A 27,005-nucleotide genomic window follows, 5' to 3' on the forward strand; every position below is an offset into this window, starting at 1 on the left:
CAATACAAAAACATTAAATGTTGAGTTCCTCAAATTGAGCAAAATGGACTTACAGAGTGATTTTATTTTTAGATTTTCTTTAAATTCACATTAAGTTTTTTAGTACATTAAGATATAAAATTTCCTCCCGTCATAATAATTTTGTAAAATAACATTTTAACAAATTTTACTGCTAAATGATAATTCTTTTTCTATTTCTGCAAACAAGTGAATAAAATACATCGTAAACAATTAATTTTAGTGATATTTTCAAAATTCACTAGAATTTTCTTATAATATCTATTATAAAAATTATTAAACGACAAGCTTCGACTGTTCTTTAAGACGCGTATTTCTTAAACACTGTATTGCTGCTGTGATTGAATCTGCTGCGAATGTTGTTGTTTTTGTTGAATTTTTTTCTCTCTTTCACGCCTACGTAGCTTTTTCCTTCGTCTGTCAATGCTAGCCAATTCTGCTTTTATCATGTTGTATGTTTTACGCAAATCTGCAATTTTTTTACGAAGAATCGCAATACGCTGATTTGGGTTTAGATTAGGATCTAAAATAAAATTGTTTTTAATAAATCAGTAAAAGTTTTGAAATACTATTTCTTTCTTGCAATTTCATTAAAAAATGTTTACAAATATACCTAGTTGCACCAAAAAATTATATGGACATGGTCTAATCGGCCTATTGGAATTTGATCTTTGCGTTGCATTTGTATCTGAATTTTCGTCACTATCGGAACCTACAACAAATGAGGAATGTAATACACTCATATACATACATATATAAGAAAGTTAAAAAGCAAAAAAGTTTATTACGAGTAATAAAAATCAGATAAACGACAATAAATATTCTTACCAGGATTTTGCTTCTTTGCCTCTACTCTATTACTTCTTCTTCGTTTGCCGTGGTGACTTTGTGCTTCTGAATGGGTTCTGGTACGTCGTCGTTTTTTGGGTGATATATCGTCTATATCTGGGCCAACTTGTTTTTTCAAATCTTCACTACTTTCATCTTGGCTTTGAGAATCGCGTGGTGAGCTGCTTGGGGTTTGTTGTTCAACTTTCGTTAAATTTTTGTTTGACCCGTTTCCTCTAGCACACTCTATCCGATCTGCATTTGTCGTTGATGGGTTCGTATGCTGTCGAATATTATTTCCAACTTGACTATTGGTATTTTTAATATTACTGCAAATTAAATTCGAATTTGGCGACTGAACATTTGAATTGATTTCGATATCCATTGGTATGGGTTTAATATCAGATTCAGTTGGATGAATTGAAGACAGTTTAATATTTTGGTCCGTAACAATTTCTTTAATTGGAATTGGAGTGGGACTACCAGGAATTGTTTCCTCACAAAGAAGTAAATTGATTGAATCGCTAGTAAGACTTTGCGCTTCTTGATTTGCATTTAATGTGTCTTCCTTTTTTAAAGGCGTTATAGATAAATCTGGCGGTGACATTAAGTCACTTCGTTTAACCGCTGTAACTGAGAGAGATGGCGGAAATTCCTGTTTAAAATTTGGAGGCAAATCGCATATAGGTTTAACACCTGTGTCTGATAAAAGTGAGGGATTTGCGAATAGAGAACCTTGCAGTCCAAACACACTTGTAGTATTCCCACGGGGCCCTATTGCAGTAACGGTGGTAGTATTTGAAGAAGTCAAAGTAAATATAGACTGCTCCGGAGTTTGCGATTTTTTTGCTGAAAAATCTTGTGTATTTATAGAAGCTTCAGTTAATGTTGCTGTGACCTTTTCTGTATTGCATTTTGTTGTTAATACAATAGATGTTTGTGGCAAAAGCATAGTAGCTTGAGTTAAAGTTTTCATCGGAGAAGAATTTACGATTTCCTGCTTTTTAAGTGGAGAATATTCTGGAGCACTTAGTGTATCGTTTGCTAAATTATCAGAACTTTCTTCGTCTTCAATGACAAGTCTGCGTTCAGAATCCGTACTGTCTGATGAATCTGGATCAAAATGATCTACGTTTGATGTAGTTTTAATGGCACTTTCAAGTTTTTGGATTGTCTCAGTTAAATCATTATTTTTAGGAGCTATGGATTCCAATATATTTAACTTATGCTCAGGACTATTTAAGACAGGCTTTTTTAATGCATTCTCAAAATCTTTTTTAATTATGACCGGCATTTCTATTTTAGGTGGTTCATTCAGTATTGGTGAGCTACTAAATATCCTGTTGGAAGTGTTTATAATTCCACTTGCTGGTGATACACTACTAAAGGCCGATGTTGATTTTAGTGATGGTTGTGGCGATTTATTAATTATTGGCTCAATTTTCGACAAAACAGGTTTTGTTAAACTACTAATAGATGATTTGGTTTCAGGAATAAATGGCGTTAATTTTGCTGGCAGGTTTTCTTTCGTTTTTTCTTCTTCTTCCTTTTTTTGGTTAAGAGCTTTCAGAACTTTATCAGCTATTGAAGACTTCTCAATTTTTGGTGGTTCTAATATTCCGGGGTCAGAAAGCATTTTTTTAACAGTTTCCAATTCATTTCCCTTTTTACTTTTATCGTGATCGTCATCGCTTTCACTTTTACTGCTATTATCATTATCCTGCTTTACCTCAAATACATTAAGTAAATCCGGAGATGGCGTAGAAGGTACGGCAGAATTCGGTGCTAGTTTGAATGCTGAATTAACAACTGATTTCGTTACCAATACAGAAGATGAGGTTGAGGTTGTTAAAGAAGTCTTAGCTGCACTGCCTTGTGTTTTGGACAATACAGATGGTAAAACTTTATGAGTTTGAGGTGATATTGGTTTTGAAATTGCTACTGGGGTCGTTTTTATTGATAAAACGTTAACAGGCTTATTAGAACTACAGAACATCGGTACTGAAGTTGGTAATAATTTTGTGGAAATTTGAGTGTTATTTTTGCTGGAGCAAATCGTTGTTTTGGCTGATGATGTTGATTTTGTTGCTTCAACGAACGTATTGACGAAAGTTGGTTTCTGTATTGTTGACAATGGAATAGTGTTTACAGAAGTCATTGGAATCGGCGTGATTGGTACTGTTACATCCGTTAAGACCTTTGTAGTTTCTTGAATGGCCGTGGCAAGTTCCTCATTCAAAGCGTTAATATTTAGATTGAAGCTTGGTGATTTTCTTAGAACATCAAAAGTAGAGTCTCCCTTAATTGAAAGATTGGAATTAGAGAATTGAATCGAAGACACTGATGTTGGAGAAGGTGCTGTTGACATTGGAGTTATATTTGATTGAATTGAAAGAATTGATATTGGGGGCAACTGTATATCTTGTGAAACTTTTTCTTCTGGTTTTGACTTTTTCAAACTTTTCGCTTCAGGATCTTTTATAGGTGATTTTTTAGCCTTTTTCATAGGCGTCGTAGTTACTGTAACCTAAAAATTACCCAGAATGGGTAAATTAATTTAAATCATGTAATAATTTATATGTATTTTACCTGCGGTGCCAAAATCGTTGAAGAACTAGGCCCCAATAGTAATGGCTTACTACATTCCAATTGATCAAACGACTTGGTTATAGGCTTTTTCTTTTTTTCAATTTCTAAAGATTGAGATAGAGTGTGGGTCGCTGTGCTTGTTTTCCTAGCTTCAAATTCGAAAGGTTCGGGTTCTTTAAATTCATAAACATCAGAAGTAGTTACTTCTTGACATGACGTAGATAGTCCTTGCATGGTTTGTAAACTTTTGTTGTTAGAGTTTTTCAGAATTTCTTTATTTACAGAACATGATTTAGTTATTAAACTGACAGATAATTTATCAGATAGAGCCGCCGAGCCACTAATATTAGCTTTATGTTGAAACTGTGCCGATAATCCCTTAACGTCAGCATTTTGCTTTGATTCATATTTATGCGACACATTGGGTGCTACAAAAGTATCAGTTTTTGTAGCTTGATTAATTGAAATTTCAGCAGCATGAGCAGCAGCAACCGCTGCAGCTGCAATAGAAGCGTTTGCCTTAGCTGTTAAAATAGGTTTTTTTTCAGGTCGTCCAGTGCTTGTTATTGTGGTGAGTTTATCAGATAGTGTGGACTGATTTTTTTTAACGTCTGCGGACGAAGGGAGATGGGTTATTTTTCTTTCAGTGGAAATTTGGCGTGATGATGTAAGCCGAGTTAAATTTGCTTCTGTCTTCAAAATAACAGTCGATGTCAAACCGACTTTTTGTTGGTTTAAACCTCCATGTTTTTCAGATTTTTCTTGGTTAATGTTTGGCAAAACTGAAACGTTTGATGATTTAAAAATAGTTTTTTCTATTAAGAAGGGTTTTGAAGCCTTTAAAGTTTCTTGTCTTTTTTCAGCTAAACTGTCTTTGATAATTTTTTCAATTCCTGACGATGATAAAGGTGATAATTTTTCATTTGGTAAACTTTTAGAAATTCCAAATTTATCAGCGTTTTTGGCGGCAGCTGCCTGTGCTAGTTTTTCGGCTTTGATTTTTTGCTGTAATTTTTCAGTCATATTTTCTAATTGAGTTGTTTTGTCAGATGATTGAGAATCGTCATCGCCAAAAGAATCGCATTCAGATGAAAAATCTGTTGATGACTTTGACTCTATTTTAGGTTGTTTCATTGTTATATTATGAGACCCCGAGTGCTTTTTATGCTCATGTTTATCAATTTTATCACCAGTAATATCAAAATCGGATTCAATTTTTTTATCATCACAATCAGGCGAGGGCGACTTTAATTCTTTAAAGCCTTTAAGTTCTGATCGTATTTGATTTAAATCGTAATCCCTTCCCTTTGCATTTTCATCATCTACTTCAACCGAAACTTTTAGGTTAGATAATTTTGAAGGAGAAACGTGCCCTTGATTACTTATTTCAATTACAGGCGAAGCACCCGATGAAGTTAAAGCAGCACCAGTTGTAATTTTGGGTACAATTGAAGTGCTCCCCTTTAAATTGGGAGCTGAAGCTGCTACTGAAATAACTGTTGGCGCAGAAGATGTTGTTGTATGTATTGATTTTATGCTTTTTTTTAGCACCGGTGTGTCAGAATCCGAATCAGAGTCTGTTTGTATAGATATATCAGATACATTATTGGAAGTCCTTCTGATATTAGAACATGGTTGAGTTCTTGTATTTCGCCTCTGGGTAACCGGGGTAGCGGGTGACTTTGTGCGACTTGAGTTCGATGCCACAGAAGAAGGTGTTGTTGATCTCGGCGGTTGGGAATCACTTCGACCCCTTCCTCTCTTCGAAGATGAATTTATTGATTTAATCGTTGGTGTAGAGGGTGTTGATGACAAAACAATGCCTCCCATTTTATCTTTTTCTTTCTCTGTCGAAGCTTTGTTTAAATTTTCTTGAATATTTTTACCTAAAGATTTGTAAAATTACTAAAACAAACAATCATAAAATAAAAATTTATACCAGGTTGTGTGCCTTGGGACATTTTGGATTTCTTAGCTTTGGTATTGGTTAGGTTTTCTGCAATACGTTCTTTTGGAATCCATTCATCGTATCTGTTATTCCATCCCGTGTAGTGTACCATATACAAAGGGATACCTTGTTGTAAAGATATTTCTATAACTTTTGCTTCATAAGTAACACGCTTCTCGTGATAATAAACTTTTAATTTATCTCCTACTTCAACAGGAAAATCGTTAGAAACGTTTACGCTTTCGCGAGCCTTTTCGATCGTCTTTTCACAAATAGGGGGAATTTCATTTTCCTTTTTTTTTAAATTTTTAATTTTGTCCGTATGATGAATTTTGCCAGGTCTTCCCCTTTCTCTTGGTTTGTTTGCTGAAATGGAAGTTGACGATGTTGAAGAACCACTATTTTGTTCCTTTGATACCATAGGAGGAGGAGACAATTCCTTTTCCTTTTTGACTTCCTTTTTTATATCTTGCGATTTAGGCTCTTGTTCATCCTCTTTTTTTTTGTCCTCAAATTTTTCTGAATTTTTTGTTTTTGTATTGCTTCCAGTAGAAATTTTTCTTTTCACATTCTTAGCTGCAGGAGCCTCAACACTGGACTCACTTGTATTTTCTGATTCTTCCGGTTCCGGTTTAATTTTAGCTTTTGTTTCTCCTTCGGATATTGAAGGTTGTGAAACATTTGTGGAAACTGAGGCCGAAAGAGCTGAAGCATTAGCAGCTGCTGCAACTGCCGCCGTTTTTTCCAAAGTTTTTGCATCAGGTTTTGGAGATGCTACGGAATTCGCCCTGACAAGGCTCCGACCTTTTGAGCGTCCGGAACCTCTCGATGTCATTATCATTGAGCAACCTAATTTACGATGGAATTCTTCATAAGGCTGCAGAAATTTTTTATATGCTTGCTTTACCAAATTTGTTACACTAACAGTAACTGGTGTAAATCCTAATCTGTTTGTGATGGACTTCCATTGGTTTTGACTTGTAACTCGATTATAACCACCCAATTTCTGAACTGTTCTAAACAATCGGTAAAGATCGACATCCCGATTTTGAATTGAAGGTACCTTGTTTAGTGGCGTTCCTCTGTCGTCCATGTATTTGTATAATTGAGCTACGAAATGGTCTTTTTCTTCGGTTGGTTCATCATCAGAGCTATCAGAATCCACTTCGCCTTCATAATCACTTGAGCTATTAGACAAACCAAATAACGAGTCTCGATCCCAATGTGGCGGCAGCTCATTATTTTCTAGGAAATTTATTGCTGCTTGGACAGCTGGACCATCCATTTTAGAAGCTAATTCACGAGTAAAATTTATCGCTTCTTTTTTAGGTACCGTGTAATATCTTCCATCTTTAAAAGAGCGAACCAAATATTCGTCTTTAACCCTAATTTTTACAGTAGCTTGGGCCGTAGGTGCCACGACTAGTCCAGGGAAATATTTATCTTTCTTTTTAGCATCAGTTGTTTCAACACAAACGACTCTACCAATATTTTCCTCTTTTTCATTTACAATTTGTTTACCTTTTTTTACGGGTTCTTCTTCTTCATCAGAGGTATCGTCATTCAAATGTCTAGATCGACGACCACGCCTTCCTCCAATAACCGGATTACTAAAATGTTCTGGATGTGTCAAAGGTAACTGATCTAAAGTTTCACTTTCATTAAAATGCCTTCCACTTTTCAAACACAACGCAGTACGTCTCAAAGTTGTTATGTCACCATCATCAAATACAACTGTGTACTGGGATCCATCTTGAATTTTCGTTATTGTAGCTTCAACTAAATCTCTTCTTTCAGGGTGCTTTACTTCAACGCTTGCCCCTACTCGTAGAATTCCAGTTTTGATTGCATCATCGGGTACAATGCCAGATCCCAATCCAGGTTGCTTGTACAATACTTTTACTTTGATATTTCGAACCACTTTTCGTACTTTAGCTTCACAAAATGCCCCCTTATACTTTGCGCTAACCTCCGTACCAACTGGCAGTGATGGGGGATCGTCTACTTGCTGAAAAAAAAAACGTAATTATATTTTTGTTCAAGTTAAATACATAAAAGTAATATGAGCAGGTTTTATTAAAAGTTGAATAAGTAAGTCCACTTTATAAAAAGACTAAGTTAATTGTAATTTTGATGAGCTATAGACACCTTCTCTCCGCAGATACAATAGCAATTTCAATAGAGTTCCATTTAGACATAAAATAAACAAAAACAGTTTTGCTGTACAAGACTATCGCATATTGATTCAAACGGAAACCCTTAAATATCTATATACATATATTGAGATTGAAAAAATGGATTTATAGCACTTTCCAAAAAACCAACACATATATTTTTCGCAAAAATTAAATAATTTAAATCAAAAATAATTTACTTAATTTAATTTTTGATTGCGTTGTTAATTAAGTAACTTGGTGAAGCACAGCCATTCTAATTTAAAATTAGGCTAGGTACTGTAAAACTCTAATTTGCAACTCACCTGCATTTTTTGGAGGAAATAACGCTCAAAACTCAAATTATCACTTACAAACGCCACTTTTGCGGGTGCAATAAAACATTACTTTATTAATTTTTCATTTAATTGTTTAATTTTTTTTTTAAATTCTTAAATCCTTTCATAAAGTGTTATTAAAGTAGAAACAGAATTTTATGTTTTAAATTAAAAGTTTATATGTATATACGACCCATGCATGTTATACATATAATATATTTATAATTTCAAATTTATTTAATACAATTTTATCAAATAATTTGATATTAGAGTTTTTGTAAAATTATAATTTTTTATTAGATTGAAAATACTCTTGTTTCAATCAAAATCGCGTACATATTTTTATTTTAGTACATTGTATTGTATGTGTATATAATTGATTTTTCTTCATCTGATGTGACAGTGACAGCATTGAAATCAGCGTTCCCGTTTTGACACCTTTGTGCAAAAATTTGCACTTTTTAAGGTTTTGTGCACCCCTTTTTTTTTTGCGTTTTTTTTTTAAATTTTGCACTTTTTTTTCCAATCTCAAAAAAAATTTATACTATTACATTTACCCAACAAATATTACAAAACTGATTTTTGTAATTCCTTCAAATAAGTTTTCAGAAAAATATATCAACATAAGCGACGCGTTATATTTCGCTTTAATACTGCATTGTTTACACGATTATATTATATATTATGGCTTATGAGTTTTTAACAAAATAGAATGTTCTTCAAAAGTTTTTAAGTTTTCACGGCAAAGTCAAATTTTTGAAATAAATAAAGTAAATTTTCAAAAAAAAATAAAGAAAATTTGACATTCTATACTGAAAACAAGCATAACAAACTTGACAGTTATATTGAAAGCTTTTGATATTCTATCGCGTCTCAGCATGCGTTTTACGAAAAAATTCTCTTTCCGTTTTACGAAAATTCGAAAATTTCGAAATTAGAAAAAATTCGAAAACGGGTGATAATCTTTGAATAATTTTTTAAAAATAAAAGTTTTTTCTGAAAATAATTACATTATTTTTTCTTGGAAACAGTTAAAATAAAAAAACTATTAGTATTTTGTTTAGCGCGGCTTATTGCCGAGTAAAATTTTGCACTTTTCTTTCACCTTTTGAAATTTACCAACGGGAACACTGATTGGAATCAATGTACTCGTTATCTATAAAGAAGTGGAAGTAAAATCATAAAAGCTAGCAAATGGGAGCAGTTCAGTTCTATAAATATAGTTCACATATATGAATAAATCTAAAATTAAATATACGATCAAGTCGGATGACTATAGAATAGAGAGAAATTGATTCAACCACGAGGTAAATATGGCAAAAAACAAGTATATGTCTCAAAAAATAGAAGAATATGTGTCGTGATATTACAAAGTTTGTATTGGGTAACGAGAAGAGTGTTGTTATTTCTGAAAGAAATAGCCAATCATCTAAACAACCATTTTGTTATGAGCATTAAAATAATTCACGCATGCGTTCGAGATCTGGCCTATATAGATTGTATACCGGAAATTCTGAACTCATTAGAATTTCATGATATTAGTTTAAATGACTTAAATTTTTTTTATGTCAGTTTATATTTTTTTAGTGTAAGTAATTAATTTATTTTCAAATTTAAAAATAAACAATACAAAATACAAAATTAAACCTATTAACTATAATTACACTTAGTCTAAAAATAAGAGCAATTAAAAATTTGAAAACAAGTTAAGAATATTCTTTTATATAGTAAAATATAAGTGACGAATGTTAATTATCTAATGTATTTGCTTATATTTTTTGTCCAAAACTTCAAAATAAAAAATTTTAAAATTTTAAAATTTTGAATGCAAAAATATCTAAATTAAGGATTTTTAATCCTGCTGAAGTTTTTCAAAAATGGAATTTTTCGCCCGTTTTTTCCATATTTTCCAAAGTTCATCAAAGAACATTTTGACCAAGAAGTCAATTTAATACGCAACGCATGGTAACGCTATTTCAATGACAGCAAATTTTTGACATTCTCCGTTTCATTTAATCCTATAACATCATATGTAATTGTGCATGTCATAAATTTTTGAATTGAAATTTGGTTTCCTATTTTTTTTCAATTTAATTTCTATCTTGGGGGGTTTGTGAGGATTTTTCTTATCGAATCTTGAGAATGAAGACTTTATTTTAAAGAAATTACGATATTTAGGCTAATCTTTGAATTTGACATTAGCTGACAAATATTATATATTAACTTGTCATTTTAATTTTGCTATAAGTATGTTAGTATATAACAAAAATCAATTATAAATTTGAATTTCATTATTTTCATCATTTTGACGGGAAAAAGATTTTTACATGGAAATATTTTGTACTTTAAAAATACATTTTAATTTGGTTAGAGAAAGTGGTGGAACTAGGAGAACTTACTCGTCACTTGTGCTTGCTTTTTAATTATTATTTACGAAAAAAAAGTACAAATACTGCTCCCAATATAAAATAATGAAAAATAAAAAAGGACTTCAAAGTCGAGATGTATTTGAACGTATGAATTTTTTATATCAAGCATCAATGTTGATGGCGGGTAAGAATGATACTTTATCAGCTTACTATGGCTTGCTTTTAAAAAATGTTGGAAAAAAGTCTGTATTAAGGATGTAAGTAAAAAGGTAGTAATATTAAATTTAAATAAACTTTTTAATGTAAAGCTAGATCAATGTGTTATAGGCCTGTCGGTTGTGCGACTTTACACACAGAATTAATTTGCTTTTGAAGCTAAAACAATAAAGAACTTTATATTTTATTGCAATAAATAATAGTCACTTTTTCTTTTAGAGAACCAGATATTAAGCGAATTATCTGCAAAAAATGTGGTTTATGTTTAAAAAGTGGATTGACATGTGAAGTTAAAATTGATGAAAAATGTAGAAACTTCCTTGTGGTTAAGTGCAAAATATGCAATTCAAATAAAAAATTTCAAATAAATTCAAAATATAAATTATGGCTGGAAGACACAGAGTGTGTTGTAGAAATGTATAAAGGCAATAACCAGTATTTGATAAAATCTTAAGTTTGTAATTTAATCAAAAAATAATCAAAAATAAAAAAAATATTCCATTAAAAAAAAATCCATTAAAAAAAAATTTCCTATAAAATTTTCCATTAATTTGGGACTTCTAGAATTGGGAATTTTCTGTCATTGCTCATCAAAACTAATGTACACCCATATTTTGTTAGTTGCCTCAGTTGCGGTTATGGGATATTATTGAAAATTATAGAGCAAAATGGTATATGTTTATAATTTTTCGATGCTCTACAATGAGAGCTAAAATCTAACTCATATAACATTTTCCTCTATCTTTCATAGTTTTGCCAATAAAACGTGCTAAATGTGTTCAAAAAACGCGGAAAATCTAAATTTAATACATTTTATAATTGTTCCGAAAATTTGAGCATTTATTTATATGCAGGAAAAGTCCGGCACCTTTCTTTTTCAATACTTTGTAGCTCGAAATCGATCAATATTTGCACCCTCCCACCCACACAATTTTTTCTGGGAATCGATCAAAGAATCATCCTTGAAATTATTTGCACTTTATGCGAAACACCCTGTATATAAACTTCTTTTTTTAAAAACTTAAAATAAATTTTAAAATAATAAATTTATTAGGTCTTTTTTTATAAATAATTTATTTTTTTTTTTTAATTTGCGTATTTCTCAGTGGCAGATATAATTTTAGTCATATGTTCAATATTTTCTTTCTCGTCATCTTCCAAATACTTTGCGTTTTTTTCCAAATTCAGAGTCTTTATTGCTTCAACGTTGCTTAGAGTGAATCCATTAAAACTATAATGTTTGCTTTTAAAGGTGTTGATTACTTGCTGAAATGGCAACGTAATTGTAAAATTGTATAGTTATCTCTTAACAATTTTTATAATTATTAATGTAATACAATACCTATGTATGTACATATTTTCATACATATAATATATCGACAACTTCGTTAATGACAAAGATAATACATATTATCAAAGCTCAATCAGTTTTTTTTTGCGTTAGCATTGATTAGCTGTTTGCATTTAACGATAACGTGTAACTTTTGGTAGTACTTATATAGCTACATATTTATTTTTAAAGAATTAAATAAAGTTTTGTGCATTACAGTTTGAAGTACATTTGGCATTTGGGGATAATTTTCCCTAATACATTATCAAAGGACGGGTTTGGAAAATAAGAATAAAAATACATACGTATGTATGTATGTATAAAAATTTTCCACAAGTTGGAAAAGGGAAAAAAATTGGGATTTCTTAAACATGTGGGAAAAGATGGCACATAAAGAATTAAATTAACTTAATAAACTCACAGTTTTTGTAAAAAGGAACAGACTTAGGAAAGTGGCACTATGCGTACACCCCATAATTTTATCTACGTTTATTATTGTTTTTATTCAATAAATTTATATATATATGTACATATGTGTATGCATATGTATATGACGTAGAAGCTTAAAGGACACAAAGATGAAGCACTAAAAAGAGTAACATTTAGATTATGTGTACACAAATTACAATGTACACACAATTAATAATATTTTCCGAATTATGATTTCTCATATAACTATTAAAACTTCACCTAATAATTTTAGTTTCAAGCCAGTAAAACGCTTTGAAACTAAAAACTACATTGTAAAGCTTACATGCATATTTTCAAAGAATATATAAAGGAACTAGTTCCGTGTATAACTTCTCTAATAAATTCATCTTTTGAAACATCAACATTTCCTCATCAGCTTAATCGAAGTAAAGTAATACCAATCTACAAAAGTGGAGATATCAGCAATGTCAGTAATCCAGACCTACATACATATATCACTATCACCGATTTTTGAGTTCGACCGCGTGTTCTTTTGGGTGGATATAGCCTGCCTAACGGCACTCTACACAGGACACTGGCCGTTGGAGAGCATGTGGCTATAGGCTGTGGAAAAAAAGAAAATCATTTTTTAGTATCTATCCGCGTGTCTGGGCGAGGCCAGACTGATCATGTGGGGCAGATTATGTGTGAGAGTTACTGAACGAGATATCGAATATTAGTATCGGGGATTTAAATAGATTCATAAAAAAAACCGGGGAAAATGCTACATCAATATCAATCATGTTTTTTCTTTTTTTCTTTTATCTTTAATTTAAAATATCTTTTTCGATGTTGTAACTATCTATATACATATATTGTTTGCTTCAATGTCTTGTCTACATTATACATACATATTATTTCGCATTACTATGTTTCGCCATACTAACTGACCTTTGTATTTCTAACTCAAATTAAATTTGCTATATACATATGTATATACATATATGAACAAAATTATGTACATATGTATATAATTTGTTATAGTGTATAATTTATTTCTAATTATTGTTATTCATAATATGTAGGAATTTTATACACTCTATACGATCTAGTGCTCAATTTGAGAATATTTTTTGAATAAATAAAATAAATAAATAAATTTCGATTTAAAACAACAGAAAAAAAGGGTGTAATCCATTATTAAAATCAAGGTTAAAAATAGAAAACTAACAAGAGGTCTTAACTAAAAAATGTGTCTTCATACATTTTAATGTCAATTTAAAAAGTTTTCAAAGGAGATCAAAAATAAATTAAATTTAGGATCCTTTTCATTAACGAACTTTAAAAATATATGTATCCACACATATGTATTCTATATTGTTGAATATGTACGCCGGTTTTCAAATTGCTTATTTACTTTATTAACAAATTTTTGATTAAAAAATCAGGGGTTATCTTTAATTGTTTTTATGTAATTTAGCAAAAATATGTACATATATATAATATGTACTTTTTTTAAACTTACCAAAACTAATTTAATTAAAAACACAGCAAATGTTAAAAAACTAATTGTCATCAGAGCCGTTTCTGCAGTAGGAAAAATCTCGTGATTTGTATCGTCAATCAAAGACCTTTTAACACGTTGTAATGGTTTCTCAGACCATAATTTTTCTATTCGGTTTTCTATATAAAAATTAAAATATTTATTAATGCAATAATTGATAATCGCATTATCAATTAAATTTGTTTTAAATAATTTTCAGTCTTTTCAATTTCACTATAAATGCATTAATTCTCTAAACGTGTATTATATCGTTACTTTGCACTATTTTATAAAGATGTACATATGTATAAAATATACATATATATGTATGTACATATGTATTTTAAAACTTTTAAATTTTGAGTAAACCAAAAATTGTTCAATATACTTATTGGCATGCATTTTTGTTTTGTGCAATATTGCGTAATTTTTGGTGATGTCACTGGTATGGTAAAATTTTCATGCAATATTGCTCCAATATTTACTTTCAATTTTATGTTAGCATCTGTATTTGTAGCTTTATAGAGATATTTATAAAAATGTACAAATAGTTTTTGAATTTTTGTTGACTGCCGACCGTTTTTAAAAAATTAAATTTCTTCCAGAACAAAACGTCATCAACTTTTATCAACAGATATATGTACATAATGTACACTCGTAATGTGATACAGATATGTATGTATGTATACGTAAGTGAATTCTACTTACCAACATTTAGTAATATTGTGTTTCGCAAATTTTTCAGTCTTAAAATTTTATCTTCTATTCCATTTTTCGCTCTGGATATCAATTCGGTTTGTATGAACTTCAAAAAGTTCAAAAATCCTTTAAATGATGGTGTGGTTATATTAAAACTCCCTTTTTCATTATTGGTTCTTAATTTTTCCATTTTATTTTTAAGTGATTTGTATTCAATAATTGTGTAATCATCGTTAGGATCTAACATAATTTTACCATTTACTTTTACAGTATTTTTTAAGTTTTCATTTGTTTTTGAATCCTTTAATTTTATATTTGTATCAACTTCTCCCCCACTTTTAATTTTACTAAAATCATTTTTCTGCAAATTTTTGACACCATTAGAAATGCTAAAAGCATAATTTTTGACGCTTCCATTTGTGTTAATGAATTTTTGCTCATTATTGTTTTGTTTGTAATTTTTAGAAAAATTTTGAGAATTGTTTTTGTAAGAAAAGTTTTGAAAATCAAATTTTGTAAAATTATTAGAGGGACTCTGTAAAAAACGCCGCTTTTGATGTTCGATCCACAAATCGCTTGGTTTCTCGCCTTGTGTTTCCAATAATTGCTCCTGTTCCTTAATTACATAATGAGCAAGAATATTTTCAGGATTTTCAATAAAAGGATTTTCAGAAGTTGATTGCCTGATACTTCCATTATATTTGTTTGTTCTCTTCAGTAAATCAGACTTAAATGTTTGCAATATTTGTAAAAAAATTAAAATTCTTAATTGTATTCTCAAAGGCTGCGCAGCAGGAAAAATTGAATGAAGTTTTCTTTTTGAATTCATTCTTAATACTAAAAATTAAAAAACCAAATATGTAACGTTAGTTCACATTACATGTAAATTTTATCCGTAAAGATATTTCTAAATTTGTTTTCTAAAAATGATTCCACTTTTAAATTAAATGTGTATTACTTGCTTTATAGAGCATAATATACAAAATAAATTTTACTTTAAAATAATAATTTAGTTTTCTTCATATTCATATGTATAAGTAACTGTATGGAAATTTAGAAATTTGAGTGAAAGTAATCAAGGTTTAAGTAAAAGCTTAATTTAAGAATATAGATGCCAACGTTTTTTCCACATATATTAAAAAAACGCGAAAAGTAGTTTTGAAAAAAATTATTTTACAAAAAAAAATTAATCTGGAACAAAGTGGCTACAATCTCTTGAAATATTTCTTAATTATTTTGAACAGTTTTTAAGTGCTTAAATAGGGTTTTAAATAAAAATAGGTTATAAAATTTTAAATTGGTCTGTTGAATGAAATTTTATATTTTGCAGTTAAGCTTGACTTGTAAAAATTGAAAAACTGGCAAACTTCTTATCTAACTGGCAACTGGTCTTATATGAAAGCACATAATACTGATAATCATCAATATTAGAATATTGCGCTAAGTTTATTAAAAAAATAATTAAAGACGGAGCTATTTAAGTTTATAAAAATTAAAAATTTAATTTATGAATATGGATAACTTTTGTAAATTGAAAATTATTGTTATTTTATTGGTAACGATTTTTACTGCTTGAATGAAAAAATTTTAATGAACAAAAGCATGAACATGGACAAGTTCAAGAACTCGAAAAGGTATAAAACTTAAAGAAACTATTACATTTTAAAATTATCAATATATGCTTTCATCTTAAAAATAATTACACCAAAAATTTTTTATTTCTTATATCGTGTTAATTTTCACGGTTTAATGAAAATGTTGACAATTTAACATAGGAGTTTTGATTGTACATGCACTGAGAAAATTTTATCTAAATTAAATATTTTTTATAAACAGAAAAGATACAAACTACACTCAAAATCACGGCCACCACACTTTATAGCTAATTGCCACATACTCGTAAATGTATTTCCTACTCCTTTATTTTTATTTCAAATATATGTAATTCAAAACGAAATATTTATTTAGAAATAAAATGTTTTCAAATCAGTTATATTTTAGAGCCGTTTATGAAAAGAAATTATTTAGCTAGAGCAAAAAAAATCGAACACTTGAGAAATATTTATTTATAAATAAACTCTTTCTCATTTGGAAAGGCTTTTATCTGAATATCGATAAACTTGTGACCATTAAAAAAATTTTCATTCAGCTACATTTTATTTTGAAAAACAAAAAAGGGCTTTTGCCAAAAGAGGCATTTATATATGTATCATTATTACAACATTCGTATATTAAAATTGGACTATTTACGAAATTGCTTTTAGTTTTATTTTATCCACAATTGAAATAATTTTAGCGCGTTCTACCATAAAAAGTATTGACAAACAAATGTATATAAAGATAAACATACATCTACTTTAAGTAAGAGTATTATGACCTATCAAATATTTTATTTACAAAGCAGAAAAATGATCTTCGAAATGGTTTATGATCACTTAATATATGCGTTTTTCTCAGTGTCAAATAAATATGCTTAAGGTAACATACCATTATTATTCAGTATATTCATTCCGTTTAATTTTAAATTTAAAAGAAATTGAAAGTTCGAGATCGTAAGTGTGGAATTGATTGAATAGAACGATGAAGAAATTGGATGGCCCCAACATTATATAGTTTTAAAATTCTCCAAGAAATTTATGTATAAGAAATAAATCTATATATTATGTATACATATATATATTTTTTTCCTAGAATAATAATTTATAATGTTCAAAAATTAAAGAATATTATTTTACATTTTGACTGCTGTAAGGTGGTAAATAAATGATTACTAAGTATATTATGTATATATACCTTGAGTATATATGTATACCTTGAGTTTCGCATAAGCTTGCAAATAATTTCGAGGATGATTCTTTGATCAATTTTTAGGAAATAATCGTTCGGGAGATGGGAGGGGGGTGCAGATGTACTCCTTTTCGACCTAGAGCCTATTGAAAAAAATTGGTACCAGATTATAAATAAATGCTAATAACTTCGCGGTCGAGCAACATGGAGTAACCATTAGACGCTTCCTTGAAATATAATTCACAGAATTTTGTTTTTGTTATGCAAATAATTACATACATCTGGTCTTTATTTTTCGAGAACATGCTATCCAAATTGAGATTTTTGGTTTTTTTTTTTTAAATTTTTTTTTTAAAACAAGAAATTTCTCGAAAATCTCAATATTTTGTTTTAAAAATGTGTTTGAAAATACATAATTTGTCTAATAAATTGAAATAACGTCTTTGATGCTTTAAAGTATATGAAATAAATGTTCTTCACATGAATTTTTTTTACCTCATTTAATAGGTTTTAATTTAGCATTCATAGCTAAAGATAGAGGCAATAAAAATTGTCTAAAGCAATAAAATTGTAGACCGATTATCAGTACATATAACATGTTTTAAGCAAGTTTTCTTTATTATCTGTGGTGTGAGTTTTATAAAACGAACTTTTGCGGTCCCGTTTTATATATAAAAGAGAATTCATTGTTGTATTAAATTGAGATAAGAATATTTTTGATAGTAAATCTAAAATTCTAAACTGAACAGACTAAAATTTTCCTACATGAATAATCGCAAATGTTACTGATAATAAATCAATTAATTTAATGCTATAACTGTTATGACAACTTTACATACCAAACCACAATTACAGTCAATACTCATAGTTGAAATCGTAACAAACTCAATTTCTATATTAGCAATCATGAAAATCGCAAATACATACGGAATTTAAGACAGCACACTATCGAGAAATATGGAAATTGATTCGTTTCACAGAACCTTACATGTATACACATATGCATACTAATACGTGAATTTAGTCAAATTCATCAATCATATACATATATACATATTTTGCATTTTATAAAGAATAGTTTGGTAGAGTTGGATATAGTTTAAACCTTATTATATGGTTTTTTAACGAGGTAAATTTTTCAAAAGATATATAATATGTGAAATGTTTTTTATTTGGATAAAGAGGAGAAGTAACAGCCACGTTTTTCAAAATTAGCAACTTTTAAACATTCTTTTGAACCTATATCGACAAAAAATGCAAAAAGATACTCAATTGAGTAAAAGAACCACGTTGTTAGGTAATCCTCTTGGGCCTAATTTTCTATTCCTACAATATAACAAAGGATATTTGAATACCGTGTTAATGCGTTCCGAATTCGATATTGTAAAATTATGCAGAACAAATAAATAACAATATTGATATGCCAATAGGTATGTAATTAATGCATACCTGAATATACCTGAATATACCTGAATATATAGGTATGTAATTAATGCATACCATAAAGTGAAACATTAACACAAATGTTACATTGCTGCAAATTATTAATTATTAACGAACTTAAATTATATTAAGATAATTTTCGGTTATTGATAGTAACACACATATGTAATATTATTATATATATAGATTACTATTTCAAAACTAAAGATATTTTCAAAATCCTTTAGCATCTCAATTAATATTTAAGTTCACATTTTATTTTGAAAAGTTTGATCAACAAAACTAAAGTTACTTGTGGAACTATAAGTAATAAAGCCGTTTAAATTGTAAATTTGTGAATAAGTAAATAAAATTTAGTTAATTTATTTTTATAAGTGGTGAAAGCAATAAGCAATTTTGTTCAAGGTATTAACTATATACATATACATACATACATTCAAAAGTATGTAAAAGTAATTTTACAGAAAAAATTGCTTAGTTTTTCATAAAATTGAATATTTTAAACTTTTTTACGTAAGTTGTAGGAATAATTTATTATATATGTACATACATAGTTGAATATGTAGAAAAGTATTAATAAAAAAAGTTTATTGGAAAATTTACATAATTAATAATCAAATTGTTAAAATGTTCATTTGATATTAATAAAAGATTGTTTGATTTGAAACTTTTAACAAAATGTTGAGTAGGTGAAAAAATTAAAACCACAATAAGTATAACTGCCTGTAATAAGATCTATAGCAAAAATCACATATTATTGTTGAATTCAATTTCAGTTCAATAAGTCTTTATTTATTTCAAGCATAACATCAAAAATAAATACAAATATGAATAAATGTATAAAATGTAAAATTAATGTAGTACTAAACTAGCTTAAACTATTCGAATTAGAATAGAATTGCAATTATAGAATTGTTATTATAGATTTGCTTTTATCTTACATATTAAAATGGTATATTTTTGAATTAAGTATTCTTAATCTTACAACTTGAAAGAAGTTATGTTAAACTTAACGTTTCTGTTATGCCTCTGCGTTTTGACAAGGTCTACCAACATTTAAAATTGCCAATTTTATTTAACTATATCGATTTATAATACAATACCAAAATTTACACCTTAGAACAGTTGTATTGGGAAAAACTATTTATTTACCTTACTTTAAGTGCTAAGTTTCTATTTAATTTTTCTTTAACTTACTAAAAAAAAAGTAAATATTTTTGTTTACTTTTTTCTTATTCTTGAAAATTTTTGCACAATTTACTTTAATAATACTTTAATTTTTTATGTATTCCTTAATCCTAAAAGATTATGCAACTTTTTAATATTAATTGAATTTTCATTAAATTTAGGTTTTAGAATGAATTCAAAATTGAAAGAGTTAAATCAATTTTTTAAAATCATAGGGAAATTCTAAATATAATAAAGCTATAAAAATTAAAAAAGTTATTGTTTTGAGAAAAGTTTATGTTTTAGATTTGCTAAAAAATTTCCGAATATACATATACATACATAATTAAATTTGAAGTAAAAACTAATTTAATGGAGAAAAATAGTAACTGTTTTTCTAACATAAATCAAGATGGCTGTATTTTAACTGATATGATACCATTATTAAGTGTTGATAGTAATAAAAGCAATGGCATTGAAATTTGTAACGGCGACAATATAAGTACAGGAGATCAAATCAATGAACCATTAAAAGAAATTCCTCGTGATAATATAAAAGATCCATACTGCAATGCTGATAATCCATATAAATTATCTTTTCATGATATAACATCAGCAGCATTTATGATAAAAGATGGCATTGAAAGGACACCTTGTATCGTAAAGTTGATTTGTTTTTAAAAATATAAAGTTACATAATAATGGTAAAATTTTTAATTTTTAAAGCGATCTCGCATGTCTGAAGATCTTGGAATGGAATTATTTATGAAAATGGAAATTATGCAATATACAGGGAGGTAAATATTTTCTGCAAATATAATTTGTATTTAATCAATTTGTAAAATTTATTGATCAAGGTCGTTATTGATGACGATTTTTGGACTTTTTAAAGATTTCGCTTAAATCATTTTTAAAAATATTCGAATAAGATAAAACAAGTTTAGTTTCGAATTAAAAAACAGCTGAAAGTTTCAATACTTTTATTTTGCTGCGTTAAATTTACGTATGTATGTATACTTACGTAACATATTCATTTACATATTTACATGTATATATATATATATATATATATATATATTTAATATATTTATATGTATTGAATATGTTTACTTACATTCATACATAATAATCAAAGTGCTTGAGTTTTTATTTTTCGAAGCTTACTTTAATGTAACACTATCTTTAGTTTAGTGATGGTTAAATGTTTAGTTGTAACTTCTACGCTTTAGTTGATTTTATTTTAAATTTTATTTAAACTGCATGCTGTAGTTACAGTTCTAAAATGCATCTTTTGGAGAAAAGTGAAAGATAGTGACAGTGTAATGTTGCCGTTTAATAAATAAATTATGTATACATATTTTAAATTACAATTTTTGATAGATTAACTCTGAACTCGGCCCATCTTAAAAATTAAATAATTTAATTAATCTATCACACATTTTTCCAAATTGTCAAATATAATGGCAATATAAGATTTGACTAATCACATTAAACTAATTTATGTTTTTTTTTATAGTTAATTTTTGTGCATCACCACATACATACATATATTATGTACATATATATAGTTAAAAAAAAGTTGAAAATCATATAATCTCGTTTCTGCTATTAAGGCTTTCAGATAGTGAGTCTAATTGCTGGTCAAGTTCAACTTATACACAAATATTTGCTCTAAAATTTGTTATTTTATTTACTTACATCTGTACCTATTTATTTTGTAAAAAATTAATATATGTGCATATGTATGTACGAGTATATATACATATGTACATATTTATACAAATTATTATTTTTGACTTTATGGAAACAATTTTATAATTGACTTTATAAAATCAATATTAAATTTCTTTAAAACTTTAATAAGACAGCTGTAAATTGTTCAAATTTTAAAATATAAAGAAATTCATTCAACGAAGCATATCGATTCACCTGCGCTTCACTTACCCACTTTCAAGGAGTTGCGCACTAGACTGTACTCTCTAAAAATTTCATGTTAAAATATTAGTGTTTCCGTAAATTGGAAAGTTCCATGCAGGAAAAATATTGCCCAATAGTTAGAAACTTACATATAATCACCAGCCAAACTTAAGAGATACATATATAAATTATAGTAACGGCTTTTTTTATTTCAATGATATTACATATTAATGCTAAATGTTATACGATTATTAAGATTATCTATAACATTCAGGTATAATATAGCATGCAGTGAACTTATACATTTCATGAATACTATAGTTTAAATATACTAAGGCCTCGAGTTGCGTAATTTCGATCGGCGTTGTTTTAAGTCGCTTAAACACAAACTTTACGCGACAAATATGTACTTATATTTTATTGATATTTAAAACTAGTATAATAATTCTAGTATTACTAGAAATTTATAGTTACAAATAATAGCTTAAATGAGAAGTCAAAGGAACGGTACAACAAAATGCATACAAATATTTCAATAAAATTATTTTTAGATTTCAACTTTAAAAATGTATGAGTAAAAATTTTTTTCAGCTTTAAAGAACGTGGAGCACGCTATGCATTGCTAATGCTTCCAGATGAACAAAAACAAAAAGGTGTTATAGCGGCTTCTTTGGGAAATCATGCCCAAGTAAGTTCAAAATTTGGTTTACAAAATAATCTTGTTCTAGGAAGTAAAAATGTTTTTTAGAACCTATTTTTGTCGCGACCAAACAAGTAAATGCTTCGGGACTTCTGAAACTTCGATTCGGAATTTGCAATGAGGTGCAAAACACACTTAACAAATTTCGTAAAATTCTCAATAATATAGAAATTCGGTAACATCTATTCCATGTAATGCAGACAAAGCAAATAACGCATTAAATCCGAGGTCATCTTAACTCGGTTTCGCGAGCAATTGTATTTCGAAATTACATCAAATTTAAAACTAATGACAAAGAAAATAAAATATATGGAATGTATGCACTTTAAATAATAACAAGCATTTCCCTTTTTAGGGTCTAAGCTACCATGCCCAGCAACTAAAAATACCAGCTACCGTGGTAATGCCAACAGCAGCGCCAATTATGAAAATACAAAAATGCTGTAATTATGGAGCAGAAGTCCTTGTTCAAGGTAAAGATATGGGTGAAGCGAAAAAAATTGCTATGAGAATATCAAAAGAGCGTAAGTTATTATATATAAATGGATACGATCACCCACATATAATGGCAGGACAGGGTACTATAGGATTAGAAATATTAGAACAAGTACCCAATCCAGACGCTGTCGTAAGAAAATCAATTTATTTTCAGCATTTATAAAAATTACCTACCTTATTCGGTTTTTACATTTCCCTAGATTGTTCCTGTGGGGGGTGCGGGTCTTATTGCTGGTGTAGCGACAGCTATTAAAGCATTAAATCCAAGATGTAAAATAATTGTAAGTTAACTTGTTTTGATTAATACTTTATAATTAAGCAATTTGAATGCTTTTATGAAAGGGTGTTGAGTCTGACAAGTGTGCAAGTTATTCACAGGCTATTGCAAATAAGGCACCCATATATACTGCATGTAAAAATACTTTAGCTGATGGCTTGGCAGTACCAACAGTTGGTTATAATGCTTTTGTAACTGCAAAACCTTTAATAGATAAAGTAGTCGTTGTTAAGGAGGAATGGATTGCGTTGGGTATTCTTAGGTTAGTTGAAGCAGAAAAATGTGTCGTTGAGGGAGCCGGTGGAGCTTGCCTTGCAGCTATTTTGGCTGGCCATTTGGATGAACTAAAAGGAAAAAAGTATTTATTTATAATTCTGCCGAAATTATTCTTATTACTTTTTTCATTTTAACCTTTTGATATTTTTTGTTTTAGAGTTGTTATTTTAATCAGTGGAGGTAACATTGATACCACAATATTTGGAAGATGCCTAGAAAGAGGTTTAGTTGCTGACGGAAGATTGATCAAATTTGCTGTAAGAGTAATAGATGCTCCAGGTGGTATTAAAGGTTTATGTAAACTCTTGGCCGAGAATGGCGTTTCTGTTAAGGATATAATGCATGAAAGAGCATGGCTAAAAGATGTTTTTTCGGTTGAAGTATGTTTGAAAATGTTTGACATGCACAATGCTGTACAAAAATTCTTGTCAAAAAATTAAATAATTGTTTATGTCATTTTTCATATTCGGATTCGTTTTAAAATTTTTATATTTTTTTTAGATCAAAGTAATTTGTGAAACCAGAGATTGGAACCATAGTGTCCAAATGAAAGAGATACTAAAAAACGCTTACGAATATGTGGAATTCGTTAATGAACCATTAGCAGTATGCTTCAAAGACTTATAATTAAAGACGCCATCAGAATTAAATTTGTGCTTTACTTATAATTTTAATAAAGCTTACACAATAAAAATTTAAATTCAATTTATTTATAAGAAATTGATTTACTCTCTTTTAGAGCTTTTACTCTCTTTACTCTTTGATTTACTCTCTTTTAGAGGCCAGGTAGTACCCGTAAGCGATAAATGAGACAAGTCCCAGTCTTCCTCTTTCATTGGTGTAGGGTCGGATTCTTCAAGAATGTTAAAAGTGCATTCATATTGCATTTGGGGGACATGTTCAGGGGAGAAGTTCCGCGAAATGTATTTCTGACCCCATCCAAAATATATTGATTCACAAACATTTCCCGAGAAATAATTAAAGGCACCAGGCCAAATATTTGACTTTGCTATTGCCAGTTGATTAATACGATTGTGAACCGAAGATAAACGGATCGTCCATGGTGAAGCTAGTTCTACTATGGTGTCATTTTCACATTTGAAAAATATAGGCGGTGGGTCTCCTTCTAAGTTTTCCTTAGCTTCCTCTTCATTTTTCACAAAATTGATAGTTTTTCTAAAATATTGTTCTGCATTTATGCAATCAACTCTTCCATGTTCCAAAATTGATGGTCTAATGTGCTCCCAAAAACATATTGCTAGAAGTTCCGTTATTCGTGGCGAAATATATTTCTCATTTTTTACTAAAACTGATTTTCGACCTGTAACATGTAGAAATTTAAATTAAATTTAGCATCAAATATTCAGACATACAAACATATATACATAATTAATGAAAATGGGGCAGAATAGGTTTAAAAAAAATTTTTCGGAAGGTATAAGTTTTCCACATAAGCTTATATCAGCAGTTAAGTGAAATCTACTTAATCTTCAACATAGCTTAGGGGAATTTCACTAATATTAACTAAAATACAGATCAAATAGGTCAAATTAAAAGGTCCTGAAACTGAACCATTTAAAACATTATACATTTCTCTTTTCGGTTGACTCACAATTTTTTTCTTTGTATTCTTCTCCTTTTCCTTCTTCATCTTCACTTTCCGGTTCTACAGGAAACTTTTTCGTTTGAAGTTGATAATAGCCTCTAGGAGCAATATACGTTGAAGCAGTAATTCTTGCAATAATTGATCGCAAATAATGCTTTTCCACTCCTGGAAATTTTGGATATGAATATATTTTTTCACCTAAATTTCCAGTAAAAAATTTTGTTATTTTTCTTGAAGCAGTAAGTTGCTTTGGGGTAACTATTGGCAACTCTACCCAATCATCAGTTAAATTATTTACAACAAAGTAAGTTTTTTCATTCAACCCTTGACCTATTAATTCCGGTGAGACATCCACATTTTTTTTTATATCTGATTTTGGCAACGGTGAACATTTTTTTATTGATATTTCTTTCCAACTTTTTAATATTTTTTCTCTATAAATAGTTTCAAAATTTTGTCCAGGTACAAGTGAGTTCAGTAAATTAATATCACCTAAAAACTTCTTTTCTATAATTTCATGTCTAATGAATTCATTACGCTGATTGTCTAAGTTCGCGAGCATTACACTTTGGCGTAGTAAAATTTCTGACTGCAACAAATCACACTCAACAATATAGTAAGATTTATGTAATCCAAAAATCATGCCCCAAAAACGAATGTTTTTAATTTTGGAGTTTAAGAGCAACCTTTGCATAGCACAAACTAACTGAAAAGATATCTCTAAGCCCAAACCGATCCCACATAATGACCAATGTAATTGAACTTCCAAAATGCTTTCTTTCATAGTTATTGGAACTTCCAAAATACTCTCTTTCTTAGTTAACGATGAAAGTATTTTATTTTCTTTCTCTTCTTCGTTCGAAATTTCAAATTTTTTAAACATCTGTAAAATAAAATTTCATTTTGAATAAAGTATTAAAGTAGGGTACTTTCACTGAATTTCAAACAAATTTGTGATATAATTTAAATTGAAACGGCTCAGTAGATCGAGAAACAGATCCCGCTTTAAAATCAACCCTTCTTTTTATTCTTAAGATTAAAATTAAATTTCATGTAACTTACATCTAATGAACTTAGCATACATTCAGCCAAAAAAAATCTTTTCGAAATTCCGTGAGCACTTTCAATAATATCTTTTACAGTACGCAGTTTTTGTTCCCTAATGTTTCGACTAAATTCTTCAAAAAAATCAATTACATTTTCTGGTCGGTGATCGATTATCCTACGAATTAATTCAGCTAAATGATCAAACCTTAAAAAAAAAAAACTTTTTATTTTTAAAGAAGTATCAAAACTAGGTTTAAAACGGACACATTGTCACCACTGTACGTGCTGCATTTCTTGAGAATAGATTTCGCCAAATTTAATTCTCTTACACCATTTCGAATATTTTGATTAGATTTTTTCAATGCCGGTAAATTACAATCTGTCGTTTTATTTGAAGAATTTAATTTTGAACCAAATTTTTTAGTTTTAAACGGCATTTTATATTTCCTTTTATAAAAACTTTATAAGACTTGTTTTTTAAATGTTTTGACCTTGTGTCGAAATATATGTAAATAGAATGTATGAAATAAAGTACAATTTTTTTTTCGACGATTACTATTTTTTTATAAATTTTATTTGAGGTAAATATGCCGATAGTTTTAGTATTAAATCGTGTAAATTAATATTTTTGTATTTTCATTTAATGTGCATTTCAATAGAGTAATCCTTAAAAAGGAATTCTGGTTAAACTTAAAGATTTAGATATTATTTCGACGTAAAAAGAAACTACTAATTATATTTTTTAATTTTAAATATTGCTATATGTACATTAAGTGAAGATGAAATTTTATGAAAAGTGGAAACTAAGGTAATTAAGATAAACAGAAGTTGGCGTTGTATTTATT

General features: G+C 28.9%; 3 protein-coding genes across 4 annotated transcripts; 1 reads left to right on the plus strand and 2 right to left on the minus strand.

Annotated features, from left to right (window-relative positions):
- LOC129611731 (AT-rich interactive domain-containing protein 4B) lies at positions 1 to 8,201 on the minus strand. The gene is made up of 6 exons (XM_055525022.1): positions 7,863 to 8,201; positions 5,375 to 7,391; positions 3,436 to 5,321; positions 847 to 3,373; positions 632 to 730; positions 1 to 541 (listed from the first exon to the last, which is right to left on the minus strand). The coding sequence occupies exons 1-6, from the start codon at positions 7,866 to 7,868 to the stop codon at positions 336 to 338; spliced, it is 6,741 nt and encodes a 2,246-aa protein (XP_055380997.1). The 5' UTR covers positions 7,869 to 8,201; the 3' UTR covers positions 1 to 335.
- Positions 8,202 to 9,929: 1,728 nt separating this feature from the next.
- On the plus strand, positions 9,930 to 24,221 carry LOC129611760 (L-threonine dehydratase catabolic TdcB). 2 transcript variants are annotated; one of them, XM_055525064.1, is made up of 8 exons: positions 20,134 to 20,499; positions 20,566 to 20,636; positions 22,348 to 22,444; positions 22,812 to 23,084; positions 23,155 to 23,235; positions 23,297 to 23,589; positions 23,665 to 23,887; positions 24,009 to 24,221. In XM_055525064.1, the coding sequence occupies exons 1-8, from the start codon at positions 20,212 to 20,214 to the stop codon at positions 24,132 to 24,134; spliced, it is 1,452 nt and encodes a 483-aa protein (XP_055381039.1). In that variant the 5' UTR covers positions 20,134 to 20,211; the 3' UTR covers positions 24,135 to 24,221. The 2 variants fall into 2 exon arrangements, with proteins under 2 accessions (XP_055381040.1, XP_055381039.1); XM_055525065.1 differs by lacking the exons at positions 20,134 to 20,499; positions 20,566 to 20,636 and adding an exon at positions 9,930 to 10,500.
- Positions 24,170 to 26,400, minus strand: LOC129611759 (radial spoke head protein 6 homolog A). Its single transcript, XM_055525063.1, has 2 exons — positions 25,120 to 26,400; positions 24,170 to 24,828 (listed from the first exon to the last, which is right to left on the minus strand). Exons 1-2 carry the CDS (start codon positions 25,994 to 25,996, stop codon positions 24,233 to 24,235), a joined length of 1,473 nt encoding a protein of 490 aa, XP_055381038.1. The 5' UTR covers positions 25,997 to 26,400; the 3' UTR covers positions 24,170 to 24,232.
- Between the last annotated feature and the right edge of the window lie 605 nt (positions 26,401 to 27,005).

The sequence above is a fragment of the Condylostylus longicornis genome, unplaced genomic scaffold (assembly GCF_029603195.1).
Source record: "Condylostylus longicornis isolate FDR11 unplaced genomic scaffold, ASM2960319v2 ptg000055l, whole genome shotgun sequence".
In the NCBI taxonomy this organism is placed as follows: domain Eukaryota; kingdom Metazoa; phylum Arthropoda; class Insecta; order Diptera; family Dolichopodidae; genus Condylostylus; species Condylostylus longicornis.